A 23,247-nucleotide genomic window follows, 5' to 3' on the forward strand; every position below is an offset into this window, starting at 1 on the left:
GCCCAAACATATGTGCGTCTGCCTGTTGAAATGAAACTATTTTTGTTTTTAAAAATTAATATGAAATCTATATAAATATAAATGTTGTGTGCACTTTTTATTGAATTTAAAACTAAATTTACTTTTACTTTGTTACTTTTGGAAGAAATAGAGAAAAAACTGTTTTGCGCATTATTCAACACTACAACGTTAAACGTTTTGAATTTAAAAAAAAACTTTTTTTAATGTCTTTTGTTTTCGTTTCAGAGCCAACAAATGCCATTTTTAAGCCACACGCAATGGATGTTGTTGTTAATACAAATGATTATTATAAACAACAACAAAATGGCTAAGCAGCACAAATAAAAACAAATTATACAATAGAAGAAAAAATCACAGTGAATAAAACTAAACAAATCAAACAAAAATTTATCTCAAAAACAAAGAAAAAAAGAACAGAAACCATTTGAAAACATTTAAATTCAACGATATAAAAAAACGAGAACAATTAACAATATTAATTCATCATGTTTAATTTCCACAAACCTCGCGTTTATCGCTCAGCCGATGGCTGTTGCATTTGCCGTGCCAAATCGAGTAGCTCGCGTTTTACTGCCTCGAGAAAATATGAAAAAGAATCAATGCAATGCTTCAATTTGCATGAGCCACGTAATGGCGAGATATGTAATGCCTGTGTCCTCCTGGTGAAGCGTTTCAAGCGTCTGCCACCGGATAGCAAACGCCATTGGGGTCATGTAAGTTTAAATTATGCGAGAGAATTACATTTGATCTTAATTTTATGATATGGTTTGTTTTTTGTTTTTGTAACAGGTGGTTGATGCCCGAGCTGGTCCCGGGATGAAATCACTGGCCAAGCAAAAGAAACGTGAAAATGAATCTGGTGGTGGAGATGCAGGCAGCAGTTCATCATTTATACCCGAGAAATTTGCCAAAATCTTTAAGAAAAATCGCAAAGGCAAGATTACAACAACATCAACAACAACAACAACAGCAGCAGCAGCAGCAGCAGCAGCTGCTGGAACAAAAGCAGGAAACGGAGGAGTAGCTGCCGCCGCCGGCTTATCTTCCATAAATCCCTCAAGTCCCAATGGTTGCATTTCACCCAATTCTGAACTTCAAGCGGCAAGTGACTCTAATGAAAGCTATGAAGATGAAGAACAGCAACAACAACAATCAGGAGCAACATCAGTTGTTGGAGGACCATATCAGACAAGAAAACGCACAGCAGCCGCTGCTGCATTGGCCAAATTAGGCGGAAGCAAACGACGCCGACAATTATTACCACCGAAAAAGCATCGACGTGCCATCGATAATGTTCCATTTTTTGAGGATGGCGATTTGATACGTTTGGAAATTTGTTGTGGCATCATTTTTCAAAGTCTTGCCTTGGGCAATAGTTGTTATATCATTGATCCCGATTTGTATACGCCATGTGAGAAACATTTGCGTAAAGCAGCAGCAGCATCTCAATCAACTCAATTGGATAATAATGCCAGTAATCAAATCTCAAGCCATCAGCAGCAGCTGCAGGAACAAAATGGAGAGCAGCAGCAGCAGTCCCAGACCCAGACCCATCAGGAAAAACCAGTTAAAGTTTTAAAGAAGCATCATTTATTCTTCAAACGACAATCGGAATCATTTCCACAGGGTGATATACATAGAATAAGTCCAATTCCATTGAATAAGACTGAGGTCAGACCATTGCCAATATCAGGACATTCCACAGTTGGAGGTGGAGGAGGAGGTGTTGGTGAGGGTGGATCGGCCACTACCACCACCGCCATAGGTGCTGCCTCGCCATCATCTCTATCATCATCATCAAATTGCTCAACATCCTCATCGGTGGCCACCAAATTTAATGATAACTCCTCCGATTCTGGTTTCGATGAGCATGTTCTAGAACGTCGCAAATCAGTTAGTCCACCAACGGTGAGTTTTCCCATGGGAAAAGGGTTTTTCAATCATACTAATTGATTGTGTTTATTATTTTTGCTCATTTCAGCAAGATGAACTCAAGTCACGGGTTTTGTCATCATCCTCATCCACCACATCAGCATCATCATCATCATCATCATCATCGTCATCGGGTGGCATGCAACGTTTGGTATTGGCCAGTGGTTTGCCCATAACAGGTCAGGCGCAGAATTTGGTTTTAGCTGGTAATGAGTTTACGGCAAGATTTGTGCAACAACGACAACAGCAAGTAACAGTCCCCGCCACCGCCGCCATAGTGGAGGGAACGACTTTGAAAATTAATGTACTTGGTGGAGGATCTCAGGCAGGAGTAGGAGGAGGAGGAAACAGCAATAATAATACAAATACAAATACAAATACAAATAAAATGCGTGCAATATTCAATAATGTGGTCAGCAGCAGTAATGCAACAATTCAGCATGAGAATGGTGTGACCACCATATTGCCGGCTTCCTCATTGGCGGCTAGCAATCAAACGGCTGCCATGAATGCCATAGCACCCAGTATGGTGACAATAACGCCAGCAAAGAAGTCAATAGGTCAATCCAATCAACCAAGCAGCACCACCACCACCGCCACAGCCACCACAACCACATTGATGGCCAATCCCAAATTTATATTGCTCAAATCGGCCAAATTTGTGAATCATCATCAGGCAACATCATCATCATCATCAGCGGCAGTTGCAGCAGGAGCAGCAGCAGCAGATGCCAAAATTGTTTAAATTGAACTTACACTCTCGTCTCTCTAATTATTATCTCTCCAATTATCTCTTAACTAAAATTCTCTGGATTTTTGTTTGTTCTAAGTTGCCAGCAGAAACAAAACAAAAAAAAAAAGAAGCATTTTTGTATATAGAATATTAATTTTAAAAGCAATATACTTAAGCATACAATAATATATATATATGTATATGTTAAGTATATATAATTTGTATTTTTTTTTTTTTAACATGGTCAGCCAGCTCAAAAAAAAAAAAAAACAACAAACAGCTCAATATAACTTTCAATCCTTAATTTAACAAAAACACAAAAAAAAAATTGTATATACATACATTTTTGTATATAAAACAACAATTTTTTTAAGCATTCTTTAATTTTTTTAAACTCTATGATTAAAACTTTGAATTATTTTACTTTTCTTAATTTTTTTTTTTTTTTTAGTTTTGGTTCTCATATTTCACCTTGCCTAATTCATTAAAAAAAAAAAAACAAAAACCTAAAGTTGTGCAACGAAATTGAGACTGATTCCTCCCCCTCTTATTATTATTATTATTTTTTTAATTTTATGTCGATTTGATTTAGTTTAAAAACTTTCCTTATTTTAAATATATATATATATATATATATAATTTTATATTGTCTCTCGCTCATCCCATAAAAATGGAGAAAAAAAAACAACAACAAACAATTTTTATATAGATATACAACAACAAAACATACATATATAGAGATTTAGAAACCCTTTAGTACAGTGCGTATCATATTTGTTGAACCATTTGTTAATGAAACATTTACATCTAAATCATAATGTAAGAAAACAAAAAACAAGAAAAACTCTCCAAACGATCGGTAGAGAAAATATTTTTATTATTCAAAGAATTTGTCACATTTTTCAAAAGTTTTTAACCAAATTGAGGCTATTCTCAAAGTATATATTCAATTTTGGTTCAATAAATGACCATATATATATATATATATATATATATATCTTATTGGTATTATATATATACATATATATATGTATATTGTATATTCATGCAATGTTTATTAATACACAAAAACAAATTGTTGTTGAAATGGTTATTTTTTATATAAGTATGATACGCTGCCAATAGTTGTTGGATATATATATATACATAAATATATCTATAGTATGATATTTAGTAGTGCCCTTGTAGTATCTAGTTCAAGCCCCCGCCCCCCTCGACCATCTCCTCCTCATCCTCACCATCTCCAATCTCCTCTTTTGTGTTGTAGTAAGAACAAAAGCAATAAAAAATAAATCAGATTCAAAAACACTACGCCTAGCCTTAGTACAGTGTGGTCGCCTTGAATCCAAAAACATTCTTTAAATATCAATCAATATATATATATATTATTTTATAAGAAAGAAAGAAAAACAAAACAAAACAAACAAGAGCAATGTTTTCACTTTTGAATAAAACTCATACAAAAAAATCACAAAATACATATACATATAATTAAAAAATGGAAAATTTGTTTTTATTTGGTTTTGTTTATAGACTATAATAAAATTGTTTGGCATCAAGATATAGGGCTATGGCCACCCACATTAAGGTATTCCATACCGATTCGAGTAGTAGCATAAAATGTGTATTCATTGTACCGATACGCCAATGCCAGGGCAACATTTTATGCATTATCGAATGACCCACATACATGATGATCGCATTCATGCCGCATTCGGTGAATGGATAACCGGACCACCATTGCCGCACATCGATAATGTAGTAGAGAAAGTCAAGCAACAGCAATGCCACCGTTACCGTCACAAAGACAAACGATAATGACCATAGATTCTTGTTGACCGGTATCAGGCCATTCTCTTTGGAAAATCCGCATAGGGCACCGCCCATTAGACCCAATAGTAGAGCCAATATAGTCCAGCGTTTCATACGCGATTGCCAGGTGGGATGAACGAGTAGAGTGACCCCAGCGAAGGCACCCAAAAGCACATGGACCACACTCAATAGGCATCCTGTGTAAAGGAAAATTCATCAGTCATCATTCATCTTTTCTTACTTCTCTCATTTCATATATGTATGTATGTATGTATATAGTTACCAAATAATCCCTCCGGATCAAAGGCTGTGGCATCGTATACATATTTGGCTGTGGGATATTGATAAATGTGGGCATTACCCAAAACCTGTTGATCAATATAGCCAGCCGCTCCGCCAATACAATGCGGATTGGCGGCATTATTCGATTTGCCACCGGGACCCAAATAGCCGCGTGGACAGCCCGGCACTTTTAGGCCATAGGTTAGACCCAAATATGTGGCAATTAGGGCCAAGAGCACTGCAAATTCTCCACTAAATATACAAATATCATAGATGGAACGTTGCCAAGCCTGTTGCGGACTAATATGATCCCGTCGGCTGCACACGGTATGCAAGAGACCGACTACAAGAAATGCCACACCGAAACGTTGCAATACGCCCATCACACGCAATTGCTCCAATTTGGGTCCATTGATCGAATTCAGGCAAACGCCAATGGCAAAGAGTTTAAACGAACGCCATATAATGCGTCCACAGATTTGTATTTTACTCGTGCCACGACCCAATTGGGATTTAATCGACAGTGGTATACAAACGCCCATAATCCAGAGGAAACATGGGAACACCAAATCGGCCAAATGTAAACCGTTCCAGGCAACATGATCAATAGAATCATAGCCCCCGCCGCCGCTATTCACAAAGATCATTAAAACAATTGCCAAACTGTAAAAAAAAAAAAAGAGAATGACATTTAATTAGAAGGACAAACTGATGTTAATATCTTACCCCCGGAATGTGTCCAGACTGCGTAAACGTTTTCTTTGTGTTGCCTTGGCTGCAGCATCGCCAATGCTATCCGCCGCTGCAGCTGCCTCATCATAGCGATACAATTTCCATAACCAACTGAGTAACTTTAAGGCAATTAGAAAGCCGGCAAGCAATACAAATACGGCCAGGAATGCTATACATATATAAGAATTATCAATTAGTTTTTGTCTCCTCCTCCTCCACACACACACACACACACACACACACACACACACACACACACACACACACACACACACACTCACCATAATAGATTGGAACTCCTGGTTTATCCACTATGAAATTGCAAGTTCCATTACTCCATAAAGTCAAATTATATACACCAAACTCCTGTAAATCCGTGCGACGCAATGAACATAGAGAGGATCTAATAAACATATAAATATAGATACATACTATATATAGTTGGATCATCATAAATCAAATTTAATTGTGATTTCCCCACCAAAACTAATGAATTTAACAGATATTTTGACGTCAGCAATAACAGACACACAGAGAGAGAAAAAGGGAGGAAGAGACAACTAACATAGATTACATAGTCAAATATATAAATATCTATATTATCTTTAATTAGACGAACTAAAATCACATTTCCCTTGGAATATTAAACAAAACACGGGGGCTAGGAGAAGGTAAAAGTCCTGTAATTCTCCAAGGACGAATTTTTGACTAGATGAAACATGAAAGCCAATTCCTCTATGGAGTAAGTTTTTGTAAGAAACATTCAGATTTACGCCAGACTTAATAAAACCAATCTAAAACTTATTGTTTAACATTGTCTAATATTTAGCTTAAGCCCAAAAACTCCTGCAGAAAGCTGAGATAAAAGAAGATTAAATAGCAAGTTCTTGGGGGGTCTTTAATTGTCTTTAAATAATTTAAGCCGATTAAAAGAAGAGTTATTAAAATATATTATATATATATCTTGGGACACCCTAGTAAGACTTTCCTTCAATCACACTGTCTCGCAAAAGATTCTTGATACTGGCTAAATGCAGCCAAAATTGCTTCGAAACTGAAGCCTTCCAGAAACTGTTTAAAACTAAAGGACTTAAATTGGAACGAGTATTGCATTTGTTTGCATTTATTTTTTATACAATTATTATTCGTTAATATACAGTCTATCTAGTTTTTATCCGATTTTGATGAACAATATCTCATTCGGCGGGAAATTTGATTCACTTTCTTTCGTAAATTAAATGTAGTTATACTTTAGAATGAAAACAGAAACACAGTCATCTCTATGACTGAACGTTATAAATTAACAAATCAAAAGATTTCACTAACATTATATAAAAATCGCATGAAATCAGAATTTAAGGTCACAAAATTGATGCCTCAAATGTATATTTGACATTTATGTAGATTGAAACTGGGAAACTGGGTCCAAATCTGCAAAGTTTATGCTGTTTCATATCGGAGTAGACAAAGTAAAATTTAACCGAATGTTTTCGTATCGTTCATAGTGAAAGAATCCATGAAATTAAAAGGAATATAATTAAATTATACATTTAATCCAAATTCATTTTATAAAATATGCAAATTAATTCAACAAGATATATGGTTTTGAACTTTTCTCTAATAAACCTTATTTTATATGTAAGGAATTTAGGAAAGAATGTTAACGAACCAATATGATTGATAGTTAAGGTAATGTTTCATTTAAGTTAAGTAAACCCTATTAATACCTATAAGAGGCCACTTAATCTTTAATTTGTTGATATGGAAAACAGGTATTTTTTTTGGTATCATAAAATTCTAATCCCCTGGGGTATATAGAAGTCCGATAACAAGGCCTCTTCAAACAAACTAAAGCGATAAGTCTATGGAGATGATGATCATTTGATCATTCATATATGTACATACATATATTTGATATTTATGACGATTCTAATACTTACATAGAATCATTGGCATATGCACCATGATTGTGTTCGTATATTTTAAAATTTAAACCTGTCTCAGTGGGCAATGTTAATATCTCAGCCTCCACCTGATCATGGCCAACGCCATCGGCGGCAGGGGACAGAGCTTTCACTTTGCTATAGGGGCACTGCAAAAATCACATAAGAAATCGAGAGTTGTCGATTGATTGAAACTAGGTATATATATATATATATATATATACTCAACTGTATAGCAATCATCGCTTAATGTATAGAGATAACTCTCTTCTGGTAATAAAGATTTTACATATAAATATGCTTGATCCTCAGCAAGTTGGCGCATATTTAGATTTCGCCATTGCGGCTCTGTATATTCCACAAATATGGACATATTTTTGATGTAATACCAATTCGATACGATACGATCAGTCAATAGTGGGTCAATACAAAACAATAAAAAAAAATATATATATTACAGTTACAATGTAATATGTAATCCAAACACACACAAACACACGCACACAAACGAAAACGGACTTATTGTGCCGCTCGTTGCTGGTCACTAACTAAGCAAAAATCTTGCCATAGCAAACGATTGTGGTGGCTCACGTATATGTATATGTATAAAATGTATAAATTAACACAAACAATTTCGAGTGCGCAATAAAAACAAAAAATCGCCAAGTGCCTCTTAGTGGAGGAGGCAGTAACAAAAACAACAGAGAGGAGGCTTCGGCAACACCAAACCCAAAGTGGCAACGCCATACACAAAAAGGTCATTTTTTTTTAGCGGGAATTTCAAAAGGAGAAAAAACCATAAATTAAATTATGGAGGGTGGTAAATGCAGGTGTTTAAGGCAAACTATACTTTTTTTCTGATGGCTTAATTCATTTTGAGTCAATGTGTTAATTTGAATTCAGCTTTTAATAAAAACGAAAAAAAAAAAAAAAACAAAGACATTTACATGAGCAAAAACACTATGTGCCACAATATAATTTTAAAATAAATCGTTGAAAAATTCACGTTGGACTAAGCATATCTCCACAGGATATAAAAATATATTATTAAGATAAAAAGTTCTTCTCCGAGCCGGCAAATAAAAGTTTTAAAAATGATATCAAATAGTTCGCCAATATATCGAAATCAATTAGTTAACAGAGAAAATTAAAAATTATAAATTATAAATATTTAAGAAGTCTTCGACTCACAGATTCAAGCGCAGATGAAATATAATTTGAAACAATATTGTCTTATTTTAATCCTTTAAATTTAAAACCATTGAGTTTTCCGGCTAAATATTGACCGTTACTGATGCTGTTATCGATAACATTAATTTGTGGGCGGAAACACCGCCAAAAAAAAAAAAAAATATAATAAAAACAGCTGTTGCTAGGGCTAATTGTAATTGGGGAAATTGTTGCTTCTTAATCTGCTGCAGTTTGCTTGCTTGCCCGGAGGAGCAGCAGCAAGCAAATAGAGCAAGAAATGGCAAGTAGCAAGAAGGTGGAGACACGTCTCTGTGCCGTTACCTTCTTTGCCAAAGTACATCCGGGCGATGTATGTGGCAGTAATGGGCTGCCATTGACCCCGAATTCTATAGCGATTTTGGGAAGAGCACAGCGCCTCAAAGAGCTAAAGGATGAGCATTTGTGTCAATATTTGGATGTAATAAGGGACAAACATGGTGAGCATAGCCAAAAGAGAACGCAAAATGGCAATAAATATCGTGTAATCAAATTCATATTGTTACAGAACGGACAATTGTGGTATCAGAGTATTTGGGATGTTCCCTTGAAGATCATATACAACGTAGCTCTGGTCATCATCTCGAAATCAATGAAATCCTGCGAATATTCTATCAAGTGGCCGGCGGCCTTAATGTGCTGGTCAAACACAAATTGGTAGTCCATAATCTAGAGCCGAAACATATATTAATGGAATCGGATGGAAGTAGAATTAAATTATTCAATTATGGACTGCATCATATGACCAAAGGAGGAGCCTATGTCCCGTTTCCCATTGGGAATATACGTTATATGTCACCCGAACGTCTAATGGGACAAAATGGAAATATCAAGAGTGATGTATGGTCATTGGCCATGATAATGGTCGAATTGATATTCCACATTGAATTGTGGCCCAAATTGAAAATCTCGAATGTGGCCAGAAAAATTCTGGCTCTAGGTCGTAGCAATAATGTGATCGAGAAGCTGGCCAGAGAACATCAATGCTATGAGGCATATTTGGCCATGGATAAGGATCTCAGGGACTTGCTGGATAGATGTTTGAGTGTGCTGCCCAAGCAGAGGCCATTACCCCAAGAGGTGATGCAGCACAGTTGCTTTCAATCGGTGGTCGAGTCATTGGCCCGCAAGGAACCCAAACCAGATGACGGGAAACCCAAGCCGCTGCTCTTGCATTGTCCATTGTCACAAATTTATCATCTCTGGCAGCTAGCCGGTGGTGATGTCCAGGCGGAGCTTAAGAAAGAAGGACTCATACGTAGTGAGGCCCCGATTTTGGGCTTGCCACAAATCGTACGCCTGAATGGCTCCAGTGTGTGTCCAAAGCGTAGTCAATCGCATTTAATGGATGATCGTGTTGTGCCACTCAAATTGCAACCACTTATTCAGCGCTTAAGTCGCCTACCAGCCCATATTTATTTCCCCTTGTTGCATTCACCTCGTTTTGCGCCGCTGCAGCAACAATTTGCCAGCGAATTGCAGCAACTGCCACTGATTATACGGGAACGTGACATTGAATATCAATTCCATCGTGTACGACTATTTGCCACTCTACTTCAGGGTTATCCTCATACGGCCGAGTTGTTGCAACGCGAGGCGTCTGTGGATATTCCACCGCTATTACGTGGCCCTGTGTGGGCTGCTTTGTTGGATGTTTTGCCCAATTGTAGTTATACGAAGATTGATAAATTCACTGCCACATCAACGGATCGGCAGATTGAGGTCGATATCCCGAGATGTCATCAATATGATGAGCTACTCTCGTCACCCGATGGTCATCGGAAATTGAAACGTTTACTCAAGGCTTGGGTAACAGCACATCCGCAATATGTCTACTGGCAGGGCCTAGATTCATTAACGGCTCCCTTTCTCTATCTCAATTTCAATAATGAGGGTAAGGAATGATAACACACACAGAAGAAGAGAAGAAGAGTTTTATTATATATAATGTTTTTTTTTTTGTTTTTTAATTTCAGAATTAGCTTTTCTCAGTCTATTTAAGTTTATACCGAAATATTTACAATGGTTTTTCCTTAAGGACAATTCGGCCATCATTAAGGAGTATTTAAGTAAATTCTCACAATTGACTGCATTCCATGAGCCGCTTCTTGCTCAGCATTTGGCCAGCATTAGTTTTATACCGGAACTTTTTGCCATACCCTGGTTCCTAACCATGTTCTCACGTAAATCTAATTAATTTAATCAATTTCTTATTCAACAAATTGATATGTGTTTGTTTTCTTCTTGCACTGCCAGATGTCTTTCCACTGCACAAGATATTGCATTTGTGGGATAAACTAATGCTGGGCGATAGCTCATATCCATTATTCATTGGGATTGCCATATTGAAGCAATTAAAGACAACACTCCTCAATTCTGGCTTCAATGAGTGTATACTTCTATTCTCCGATCTGCCCGACATTGTTATGGAGAATTGTGTGATTGAATCACAGAAAATGTACGAGGCAACACCGAAGAGTATAACACATCGTCAGCATGCTGTGCCCCAACAGCCATTGCATCCATTGGTAATTATATATCCCAAAAGTCCTTAAGAGGAGACCTTAAGAAGACTTTTTGACTTATATCTCTCCCCTTTTTTGCAGGACATTGGCATTGGTGATGTTCAATTAAAGCATTTACAGACCGAACAATGCCCACGCATTAGTGCCAAGGATGTCCAGCATTTGTTGATGCATTCATCCAGCGAATTGGCTCTTATCGATTTACGTGGCATATTGGAATATAGCCATGTTCATGTACCACATAGCATTAATATACCCTTTGCCACCGTTCAGTTGGGTGAACAGCGTCTCGATGCACTCAATGTGCCACAATTGGAGGCACAATTGCGTGGACGTATTGTTGTTTGTGTTAGCAATATACATCAGCATGCCATTGAGGTGAGTGTTTTCTCTCTCTCCCTCTCTCTCTGTCACACTGTCTAATTTGTTGCTTTTCTTTCTGACAGTTCTCCAATTTTCTGGTAGCCTGCGGTGTTCTGCGTACTTGTATTCTTCACAAGGGATTCAATGTCCTGCACTCAATTGAGCCAAATATACTCATCTCGAATTGAGCCTTGTTTCAATTTCTGTTTCTTTCATTGGTTTATCCTATCTCCTCGTATCCTGTGTTCGCTTGGCTCGACTAACTATCCTAAGTTTAAGCTCAATGTAAATGATAATGTTTTTTTGAATGCTATACATCATTCTTACCGATATTTATATACTTATATGTACATATATAAACATGTTTATGTATACTACTTTAAATGATGCATGTAAGTATAGTATGTACCTTTAAATATATATATATATATATATATATATATATATAAATATATATTCTATTTGTATTTTATAAAAAAAAAGTATTCAATTTTTCAATGTAGATTTTATTTAAATTAGCCAAAAAAAAAAAAAAACAACAAAAATTATTTGGGAACTATGTGCAAATGCATTCTAAAGACTTTATTTAAATTGTTGTTTCCGAATCGGAATCTACATCCTTATAAGTCGAAATTGTTTATATATTTGGTTTGAATGGAGAATAGATAGTCCTATCTTACGATATATTGCTTATTCCTCTGAAACCAACGAAACGATCTGCCGGATCGGCGGGTATAGAACAGAATTAATCAAATTTTTATTTATCAATTTTTTATCACTGAAAAGTTCATTTAGTGTTCATTCATTTACAAAATAATAGATCTGAGCAAAAAAGGTGAATTCACCAAAATACAGAATATGGAGGAGAATAGCAAATTAAAATAGGTTCTGATATTTGAGTTCTGCATGAGTTCTACATCATGGTATATTGCCTTGGTATAACCTTTCTGATTCGTAAGAAGATTTTTTAATGTCTTCTTCAACATATTTACAACCAAAACTTTGTTTGGAACTTCTCTTTGTCCTTTTTCCCATTTTATTCTCTCAGCAGACTGTTCCAATCTTTGCCCAATCAAGGAAAAAATACATTACCATGAGACTTTAAAGGGATCCTAAGATTTCTTTAAGTTTATAATATTTACTCCATTTGTTTGGCTCAAAACTTATACGTAGAAACAAATTTGAGATTTTTATGGCGATTTTATGTGAAATTTGAAACTTTTACCATTTGCATGAACATTATAGGATGGTAATTAATCGAATATTATTCTGAACATTGAGTTTCTAGTTTAACTGGAACACGTTGCGTATGCGTAATGATAATAGCAATCAATAATTTCCCCAAAAAAAAGAACATTTTGGGCTTCAATTTTTTTCTTATAATTTGTTGTTGATGTTTGTTGTTGTTGTTTTTTTTTAGGTTTTTACTTTTATTGATTAAAAAAAAAAAATAAAAACACTTAAACTAATGCTTAAAATAAATATACATACCAAATTTAATGAATTTTATGCCTAATTTAAATTGTAATTGTTGGGTTTTCTCTGTTGTTTCTGTTGATGTTTGTTTATGTTTTCATATTTACTCAAATTACTTTTGCTTAAAAGAGTTTTGTTTTGTTGTGTGTGTGATTCGTTTTTTGTTTTTGTTTCTTATTTCTTGATTTGCTTTTCAGTTACAATTAAATGTTAATTCGATTTAAGTTACAGTTTTGTTGTTGTTGTTGGTGTTGTATATATAAATGTTTATATATATATAGATATACACAACATGTTATAATGTCTGTCTGGTGCTGTGTGTGCTTGTTGTTGGTTGGTTGGTTGATTGGTTTTTGGTTAAGCGCGGCCGGCGGCGGGCCAAAAGGAGGTGAAGAGACACAGACACCAAACCGAACCAGCAGTTCAGTCAATGCCCTGCCGCCAAATGGGCGCCTCCGATCGGTTATCTTTATATCAAGTGACTCGTGTGTTTTTTGTGTGTGTGTGTGTGTGTGTGGTGTGCTCAAAGGATGTGTGTGTGATGTATTTGTTTTTCGATTGAGAAGGAGAGAGTGAAAAAATCTATGGGCTATTGCTCTATATAGTGAGAATATGTATTATCGGTATTTAGTTCCATTCTATTTTGTAATTAATTTTTTTTTTTCTGCTTTTTTTTCTATTTGTTCGGATGGAAAAATTTTCATGCAAAAGAAAATCGACAATCGCCGACAACAGACGACCGGCTGACCGAACGATCGTTCGATCGATCCAGGGATAAAACGAACAAACGATCGAACGATTTTAATGTTAAATGATCAATGATAAGATGCCTAGAAAAAGACTTCACAATGCTTCCTAATTAGGCTACCGTAACGCCCCAACAAATATCGATTTTCGGTTCGGAGAGAGTCCAAAACAATGGCGACTTTTCTCATCTTCTTCTTCTTAACTGCAAGGACCCTAACCGACTAATGTGTAAGTGTTACATTACGGTTGCCTGTTCCTAACTATTATAGTATAATTTTGTTTTTTTTATTAATTTCTAAGACTTTCGCTTTTTTATTTTGTGGGTATAAAACGCGACTTGACCGGCTGACCCATGGGCAGATGTAACTGATGCTGCTGATGCTGTTGTTGTTGCTGCTGCTGCTGCTGCTGTTGCTGCTGCTGTTGGGCAGCCGCCTGCTGTTGCATATGCTGATTGATTTGCTGTTGAATGGATAAACCACTGGCACTACTTATGATATGCTGGCTATGGAGCGGCTCATTGATCTCAATCTTAATGGCCGTGGCGGACAATGCTGTTTTATTCTTATTTTTTGGCGGTCGACCACCTGCGGGAGAAGATCAATAAAAGTTAAAAACAATAACGAACACATGTATGTATCTATAGTACTTACGTTGCCCCGTCCCTGTATGCTGCAGTGATAAGGGTTGACCAATCATGGCCAATGGCTGTTGAGGTGCCTGCAGTGTTGTCTTTTTTGAACGTTTCGGTGGCGGTAGCTCATGATGCGAATGATTGGTTAGCAAATGCTTTGACAAATGTTGACGCACCGCAAACGATTCGGCACAATTTGCCACAGGACAATTTAGATAACGTCCTTCCACATGCCGTTGTACATGCTTCTTGAGCAACGATTCCTGATTAAAGCTGCTGGGGCATATATCGCATTTAAATTTGAATTCATCATGCATCTTAAGATGCTGATCCAAATGCGCCTGCTGCAAAAATTTCTCATCGCATTTACTGCACTCGTAGGGGAAGGCCAAACCATGCGTTTTCATGTGCGTATGCAATTGGGATTGCAATTTGAAATTCTTTTCGGGACATCGCGGACAATAGTAGCCGGTAACACCGGCATGTGCCTGCAAATGCTGATTCAGCGAGGTGACCTGGGTGAATTTTTTGCTACACACATTGCAGCAATATTGTTGGACCTTGTGGTGCGATTTCATATGATTGTTGAGGTTGGTAACCTGTCACAGAGAGAGAGAGATACACATAACATAAACATAAACATAAAGTTTGCTATTGTCGATCGAATTAAATGAATTAAAGAGACTTGTAAAAATGTTTTTTCTTCGACACCTATTTTAAGCTATATTTCTTCTATGTTCTAACCATAGCAGCCTCATTACAAGACCTTTTCATATTCTTAGTTACTTGAATTAATTTACGATTAATTTGCTTCAACTTTAGCACCAAGTTAATACTATTTGTGTCTTTGTGTCTGGCAAACACTAGCGAATCCCCGAAGGGAAACATGAGGGTATTTTCTTATCCAATATTCATTCTTAATAATTTTCTGCAAATTTCAATGTCCCATACCGATTTCTACCCCTAAAGTGATCGATTCTTATCAAAATGCGCCACTGATTGCAAATGATTTGGTTAGTAAAAACAAAAAACCAACAATTTACCATAATTTCGATAGTCAAGAACGAATTTCTAACCCAAAAATACGATTTCTGATTCATAACCTTATATGTATGTATTTGTCTATACATAAAGACAGTCTCTGAAATCATTTTTTTTTTTCGAATTCGATTATATCTTCGCACAAAATTTCATATATCGAAATTAATTAGGAATTCCTGGCTTGGTATTTCGATTTACGATTTACAAACATTTAAAGACAGTCTCTAAAATCATGGTTTTTTTTTTTATAAATACGATCATCTTTCAATACCAAATTTTATATATCTAACTTGAGAATTATTCTTACTATTACTAGAAACTATCATTGGCTGGCTAGTTATTTGAACCCTCCACTCCTCTTTTCTTCTTTTTCCTCACAGTGTTTGTGTTTTTTTTTTTTTTGAAATTTTGTGTGTTCTTACCTGAGCAAAACTTCGTCCACATTCAGGTTCATTGCATACAAATGGACGTTCGCCGGTATGAAGACGTCGATGATTGTTTAGATTTGTGATTTGTGTAAAGGTTTTGCCACAATCCACACATTGATACGGTCGATCATTGGTATGGATGCGTTCGTGATTGCGTAAATTGGCCGCTTGTGTGAAGCCTATTGGTTTTTTTTTTAATAAAAAATATTTTTGAATTTTTGTGTTTAGTTTGCTATTTGGTACGGGGTGGGCGGTAATGCCACACCCCTTGGTGCGCACTCACCTTTGTGGCAATAAGTGCACACAAATTTACGCTCCGCCGAATGATTCCGTATGTGCGTCATGAGCGAGGATTTGCGTGAAAAGGTTTTGTTGCACAGTGGGCAAGAGCCCTCCTCGTTGAATATCAGATCCACCTGTGGTGTAAAGCAGGAGAATATATAGTTTGAATAATGATGTTACAGTGGGGCGGCGGGGGTAGGTAGGTAGGTGGGTGGGAGGTGGGGTGGGGTCTAGGAACAGAGAGAGAGCAGGGAGTTAGAGTAAGCCTTGTTTAGCATTGCTAGAGAGCTTACTCTCACTGTCTCTCTCTCTCTCTGTCTTTCTCGGTATCATACAAAACACATATGCACACACACACACACACACACAGAAACTCACGCTCAACAAGCTGGCGCTGGCGGTCGTCGTGAAAAAAAATATACAAATTTAAAAAATAAAAAAAGTTGATTTGCAAATTCAACGCCAAAGTTTGTTGTTGTTGTTTTTGTCGCTCTTTGCTTGCTTCTTTTTTGTTTGTTTATTGCGTATATTTTTTTGTTCTGTTTGTTTGTTGTTGGTTACTTTTGGCCGAAACTTTTTTTCTCTATAATTATATTTTTTTGGGCTTTTTGTTATTTTTTTTTTTTTTTTTTGGTTCTCCTGTTTTGTATTTTTTTTCTGCGTGCCACGCACACCCACACACTGAAAGCGTCAACTGAAAATGAATTTTTTTCCACTTTACACACAGAGAACAGGCGGCGGCAGCAGCAGCGTTTGACTGCGACGCTGACGTCGACATCGACATCGCCAGAGCAGATATTAATGAAAAAAAAAAAGCGAAGGAAAAAAAAAACAAAATACAAAATAAAAATAAAATACAAAAATATAAAGGAAAACAAGAAAATGAGCAACAAGGCTGGGTCAAGTCGCCCACTAAATACCCTACAGTAAACTGAACTTGGCAATTGAAATTTCCAAGCAGCATAAGTTTGGCGCCTAAAATTTATTAATTTCACACATTTAAATCATTTTGTTTTTACCACTGTTTTACAAAACGTTAGTGTTTATATATTAAAAAACAAAAATTTACTCTAACATTAATCTTAATTCATTTCATCTAAATATTTAACACAAAATAAAATATATTAAATTAACGTAATTAATAGAAAGAAACTGTGAACTATTTTACTATTCCATAAAAGTAGGGTATTCATAAGTTCTTATGACCGAAATATTTTTTTCAGCTCTGTTGCATGGTAGAACACAAAAAAAAATTACAAAAAAAAAGAGGGAGAACAAAAACAAAAAAAAAAAACAAAAAAAAGAAAGGCAACCAAGAACGTGCAAAGAAAAGAGGCAGCAGAATAAGAAGGAACCGAGGCTATGAATGTGCAAACAAATATACAGACAGACGGACATACTTACATACATGCATAAACATGTACATGTATACGTATATACATAAGTATGGCTGTATGTATGTATGTATGTGCCAAAGAAAAGAAAAAAAAAATAAAATAAATAAATAAATAACCAAAAGGAACAACAATAATAATAGTCAGGAGCGAAAGAGACAGAGTAAAAGAGAGAGAAAAGCGAACCACAGCACAGCACAAAGGGAAGGGGGGGGTGGGGCAACAAGTGCAGTGAGCAGCAGCCAAAGGAGTTGTAACGCACAGGCAAGAACGCACTGCGACTACCTAGTAGACACTGAAAATGCTCACAAAATTGTCTAAATTTTCTACAAAAAATAATTTGATCCATTTAATGCATTTAATAATCACATTTCATAGAAATATAGTTCTTTCTCTTTTTGGTTCTTGATTTCAACGATTGATCGATATCGAAATATCGATAAGATGCACTTCCAATAGTATGCTAAAATATCCAACTTAATTCCGTTTGAGCAATTAAACACAACGTTTTGGAAGAATATTTCCAACTGGGCACGTTCAAGCATGTTTGGTAAATGTATGTACATATATGTATATGTGTGTGTTTATGGACATGTAACCCATGTATGTATGTATGTGTGTATATTTTATTTGCACTCACATCTTCAGAATCGTCCTGCGATTGTAGATTCTCGGAAGAACTCGATGATTGCAATTGTTGTTGTTGTTGCTGCTGCTGTTGTTGTTGCTGCTGCTGCTGCTGTTGATGATGTTGCTGCTGCAATTGCAGGACAACAGCAGCAGCACTACTACCGTTAGTCAGCTGTGCCACTGTGATGGCTTCGCTGTTATTATTCTCACTGGATGAAGCTGCTGCCGCTGCCGCTGCCGCCGCTGCTGCTGCGGCTGCCGTTGGATTCGATGAGGCTGCTGCTGCTTGTGCTGCGGCTGCCACTGCAGCCGTTTGATGGAAATTTGAATTGTTTGTCAACTGTTCCGAGCAGCGAACGCACGTGGGTATATTATAGCCGGGCACTTGGAATAACTGCAACAAGGTTAAAAAGAAAGAGATAGATGTAAGTTTAATTGAGTTACAGTTGGACGATAAATAGAAAGAGTCATATGTACATATTTATTTATTTAGTGCAACCATACAGAAGAATAGAAATCGAATTTATGTAGAAAAAAAACAAAAACAGTGTAATAATTAATTTTGTGTATGTATGTATGTATGTATGTATATCTTCCCCTTACCCAAACATACATACATACATATACATCACTGTAACCTCCCAATTGTTCCCCCTAAACCCCACTCCCGCCTTTCTCTTATGTTACGATTCCACTAAAAATGACAATACGAACACACTTATACAGTCAGCAAAAAAAGTTTAAGTAAACTGCTTAAATTAATTTTATTTCTATTAGTACCCGTTCCATAATGGGAAAATTATTAAATTATGATTATTTTACATTAGGACATTTATTTATTAACGAATGGAGTGAAAAAGAACCGAGTTCCTTTTTTTATTTTCTTTCTACGCACCAAAAACCAAACCAAATGACGAAAAGCACGCCAAAAAAGTTTAAGTATGTTTCGTCTGTCCCGTTTACCGTTGGGTGTTTCTCGGAAATTGCAACGGTAAACTGCTTTTTTCCTTTACTTTACTTCAAATTCTTGAGTTATTATGCAATGGAATTTCATTTGTGTCAGTTTTGTGTGCGTAAATGGGTCATAATGGGTCGTGGCAAGCAAATACCTTTAGAAACGCGACAAATGATAATAAAACTGTACTTAGAGGGTAAAGGTGTATCCGAAATTGGCAGAGTGATTGGCCGACCACCCACTAGTGTTCAATCAATTCTAAAATCTTATGGGCAAACAGCTAGCCTTGAGGTTCAGCCCAGATCAGGCCGACCTTCAAAATTAAGTGCCAGAGATAAGCGACAAATTCTGAGTACTATAAAGAGTGATCCAAAAAAGTCGGCACCAAAAATACAGGAGGACCTATTTCTCACCTCTGGAGTTAGCGTTCATCCGCAAACTGTGCGAAATGTGCTCCACAAGGAAGGGTACAACGCACGAACTCCTCGTAGGAAGCCGTTAATTTCTGAGGTCAATAAGAAAAAACGACTAGAATTCGCTGAAAAGTATGTAAATGAGCCGGATTCTTTTTGGGACTCTGTTATTTGGAGTGATGAGTCCAAATTTAACATTTTTGGGTCGGATGGAGCTCAAAAAGTGTGGCGAAAGCCAAATACTGCTTTACAGCTGAAAAATTTGACTCCAACTGTGAAGCATGGCGGCGGAAATGTCATGGTTTGGGGATGTGTCGCCACGAGTGGTGCTGGAAAATTAGTATTTATAGATACTAAAATGGACAAACATCATTATCTAGGAATTTTGAAGGCCAATCTCAAGGAGAGCGCGACTCAGCTCCATTTAAGTGAGGGTGCATATTATTTTCAGCAAGATAATGACCCCAAACATACGTCGTATCTTGTAAAGGAATGGTTGCTTTACAATACCAAGCAATTGCACACTCCCCCACAATCACCAGACCTCAATCCTATTGAGCATATCTGGAATTTGTTGGATAAGAGGATACGAAAGCACCAAATATCCTCCAAAGCTACCCTTTCGTCGGTTTTGCGTTCCGAGTGGGAGAAAATTGTCGAAAATGACACCAAACCGTTAGTACGGAGTATGCATCGACGTCTGCTAGCAGTAATTGCTGCAAAAGGAGGCCCAACTAAGTATTAAGATATATTAAGCTACGTTTTTTTAAGTTTACTTAAACTTTTTTGGTTCGATTTTTTTGTTTATTTTTATGAATTTGCTTTTTTTTTTTTGTTCTGTATGTTAAAATGGATTAACCTCAAGACTTTTATGTTGCCAAATATTGAATAAATTATATCTTAGCACATTCATTTTCATTTCATTTCAATTACTTTTGTTTTAGCCCTATTTCATCAAAATTTGTCAAAAAATCTTCTTTTACTTAAACTTTTTTTGCTGACTGTACATACATACACACACATGTATGTATGTATGTATGTGCATTTACAACAACATCATCCATCCACTGGCTGCTTTGTTGTTGTTTTCATTTCATGTTATTTTTTCTCTTTTTCTCTCTCGCTGCTTCTTCTTTTGTTATTCTTTTGCTTATTTTTTTCCTTTTGTTTTGTTTTGCCGCTCTGCCAACGTTAAAACTCAGTGGCGTCATCTCAATTGACTCTAAAAATAGGGGGTACGGTAACTCTATACACTGTGTATATATGTATGTATTTTTTAAATCAGTGTATACAATCGGCCCTAAACACTACCATTTGAGACCCTTTTCCTAAGCTTAATCTAGACCTTAAGCGGACTCAATTTTCTTAAGTAATAAATGAATGAATTATATTATAATTGTAATATACATATGTACATATAAAATATTAATTGATCCACGTATTTGAAGTGGGCATTCGGGAATTAAGAAACATGTGTATGTATATTAAATCCCTCAGAACCGAATACAAAATGTTGCCCTTAGCCAACACTGGTCCTCAAAACGGTTAAGCTGATAAGATGCGAAATAAGATTCAGATTAATGTAACATGATTCAAATTATATGCTTTATTTTTCTCAATTAAATTTAATTAATATTTTCTACAAAAATCATATTGGAATTTATATTTTCTTCAATTATAAATGATACATGAAGTTTTTCTTATGAAAAACCATATACAGCCCCCATTTAGGCCCCCCTTTGTAATTTAAATCGCTGTGGTCTCTGATTTCAGTCTTCATTTGCTGCTCTGCTGCTGCTGCCTTGGCGCAATTTCTGTCATTTTTGTTGTTTTATTTTATACATACATATATGTATATGTATTTCTTTTTGTGTTTTGATTGCGGGGGGGCAGCACTGGGGAAACGTGAAAAAGGTGAAGAGAGGGAGAGACAGAATGGAAGGGAAGGGGATTTGGAGGGGGGTTTTTGGGTAAAGGAGCCAAAGTGAAAAGCAGAGAAAGAAAAGCAAAGAGCAAGCGAAATGTAAAAATAATATTTTTTCAAGTTGTCGGCTTCATCAACAAGACAATTTTTTTTCTCCTCGTCTTGCTTTTGGGTTTTTTTGGTTGGATTTTTTTTTTTTTCAATTTTTGTTGTTGAGTTGGCTAAAAATAAAATAGTTTGGGGTCGAATGTGTGTGTTCCCTCCTCTGCCAGGGCGCGATAGAGACAGAGATAGAGAGTGGGGGGAAGGAAGAGCATATGAAAAAAAGAAAGAGAGAGAGCGAGGTTTAGCTTTGGCGAGAGAGGAGAGAGAGAAAGCAATGCGCGCGCTTTTCAACCCCCACCCAAAATAAAGAAGAAAAAAAAAGCAAAAAGATGAAATAGCAACAACAAATGTAGCCGGCGGCAGAGCTAAAAATCCGCGCACAAAATTTAATTGTTATCAAACCAAAGAAAACACCCATCCACCCAACCACCCTCAATAAACCAACCCACACCATGCTTCAATGCCCCGCCCCCTCTAACCCGCCCCTTCCGTCCTTTCTAAGCCCTGCAACACCCCCCTCGCCAACAACCTGCCTAACAAAAATCAATAGAAATAACAAAATACACAACTGAAAATTGTTCAAAATTTTAAAGTTACTGCCTTCCTTCGTTGCTTTTTATTTTTTTTTTTACATTTTATTCTTGTTCTTTGCCCCTTCTTTTTCTTTTTCTTCTTCTTCGACTTCATCTTCATTTTGTTGTTGTTCTTGCTTTAACTGCTTACCGTTGCTGTTTGAAAGCAGAGCCTACAGATGGTATCCATGTTGTTGTTGTTGCTGCTGTAGTTGTTCCAGCGTGCTGGTGGCACCAACGGGGGCAGGCAAAGGAGGTAGAGGAGGACAACGTGCTAGCAATAATTTGCGGGAAAATGAATATTGGTGGGATTTGGGGAAACGGCGGCGATGGTTTCTACCGGTCAACATTTACACGTCGAATTAATAATATAAAAACACAAAAATGTATAAAAAAATAATTCAATTTCTTTCGTTTTTTTTTCTTAGTTTATATTTTTTTGTGAGAAGTTGGTGCGTTCTATACACACACACAGAGACACATACACTCATGCACTCTTTTTCTTAGTTGGTTATTATTCGTTTTATTTTTTTTGTTTCTCTCTCTTTCGTTTTGTTGTTTATGTTTGTCTTGCACTTGCACACGCCATGTTTTTGTTGCTTAATTTCTTTGCCTCCGCTAGTTTTTTTCTTCTGTTTTTTAAGGGTTACAACAACAACAACAAAAAAGAAATAACCATCCAAACATACACATACACGTACAGGAACACACACGCATACGTAAAAAAAACCCTACCAAAAGCGCTTTGGTTTTTTTCTTGGTTTTCTTCTTTTTATTTTCTTTTCGTTGTTTTTTTTTTGCCTTTTTGCCTTTTTTGTTTTACAATTCACGAGCAAAGTTTCTTTCGTCCGAATCCGATGTTGCCGAGCGTTTTTTTATCTTCAGTTTTTTTTCTCCTTTTTGTGTGCAATATTTTTCTAGTCACAGTTACGAAAAAGTAACGAGTCGATTAGCATGCAACAATAAATTTGTTCTAGCAAAATGATTGTCTAATTTAGTTCTATCTACTATTAACAATTATTGTCTATAATTTTTGTTTCTTTTTCAACTGTTTTTCAAACTGTTGTTATTAATTT

At 36.3% G+C, this 23,247-nt stretch overlaps 4 protein-coding genes across 5 annotated transcripts; 2 read left to right on the forward strand and 2 right to left on the reverse strand.

Annotated features, from left to right (window-relative positions):
• Positions 1–432: 432 nt before the first annotated feature.
• Positions 433–2,812, forward strand: LOC6648366 (serine-rich adhesin for platelets). Its single transcript, XM_023179185.2, has 3 exons — positions 433–734; positions 811–1,929; positions 2,003–2,812. Exons 1-3 carry the CDS (start codon positions 507–509, stop codon positions 2,696–2,698), a joined length of 2,043 nt encoding a protein of 680 aa, XP_023034953.1. The 5' UTR covers positions 433–506; the 3' UTR covers positions 2,699–2,812.
• A 1,372-nt stretch (positions 2,813–4,184) lies between these two features.
• LOC6648367 (heparan-alpha-glucosaminide N-acetyltransferase) lies at positions 4,185–8,151 on the reverse strand. Its single transcript, XM_002071077.4, has 6 exons — positions 7,685–8,151; positions 7,453–7,604; positions 5,794–5,915; positions 5,507–5,681; positions 4,782–5,443; positions 4,185–4,695 (listed from the first exon to the last, which is right to left on the reverse strand). The coding sequence occupies exons 1-6, from the start codon at positions 7,826–7,828 to the stop codon at positions 4,214–4,216; spliced, it is 1,737 nt and encodes a 578-aa protein (XP_002071113.2). The 5' UTR covers positions 7,829–8,151; the 3' UTR covers positions 4,185–4,213.
• A 653-nt stretch (positions 8,152–8,804) lies between these two features.
• On the forward strand, positions 8,805–12,052 carry LOC6648368 (TBC domain-containing protein kinase-like protein). The gene is made up of 6 exons (XM_002071078.4): positions 8,805–9,122; positions 9,191–10,576; positions 10,659–10,865; positions 10,939–11,210; positions 11,289–11,585; positions 11,654–12,052. Exons 1-6 carry the CDS (start codon positions 8,924–8,926, stop codon positions 11,756–11,758), a joined length of 2,466 nt encoding a protein of 821 aa, XP_002071114.2. The 5' UTR covers positions 8,805–8,923; the 3' UTR covers positions 11,759–12,052.
• A 997-nt stretch (positions 12,053–13,049) lies between these two features.
• LOC6648515 (gastrula zinc finger protein XlCGF8.2DB) lies at positions 13,050–22,577 on the reverse strand. 2 transcript variants are annotated; one of them, XM_002071079.4, is made up of 6 exons: positions 22,323–22,577; positions 18,213–18,596; positions 16,180–16,312; positions 15,891–16,075; positions 14,447–15,026; positions 13,050–14,380 (listed from the first exon to the last, which is right to left on the reverse strand). In XM_002071079.4, the coding sequence occupies exons 1-6, from the start codon at positions 22,359–22,361 to the stop codon at positions 14,106–14,108; spliced, it is 1,596 nt and encodes a 531-aa protein (XP_002071115.1). In that variant the 5' UTR covers positions 22,362–22,577; the 3' UTR covers positions 13,050–14,105. The 2 variants fall into 2 exon arrangements, with proteins under 2 accessions (XP_002071115.1, XP_023035346.1); XM_023179578.2 differs by lacking the exons at positions 18,213–18,596; positions 22,323–22,577 and adding an exon at positions 16,557–16,629 and having other exon boundaries at positions 13,051–14,380.
• Between the last annotated feature and the right edge of the window lie 670 nt (positions 22,578–23,247).

This window comes from Drosophila willistoni (assembly GCF_018902025.1).
Source record: "Drosophila willistoni isolate 14030-0811.24 chromosome XL unlocalized genomic scaffold, UCI_dwil_1.1 Seg141, whole genome shotgun sequence".
In the NCBI taxonomy this organism is placed as follows: domain Eukaryota; kingdom Metazoa; phylum Arthropoda; class Insecta; order Diptera; family Drosophilidae; genus Drosophila; species Drosophila willistoni.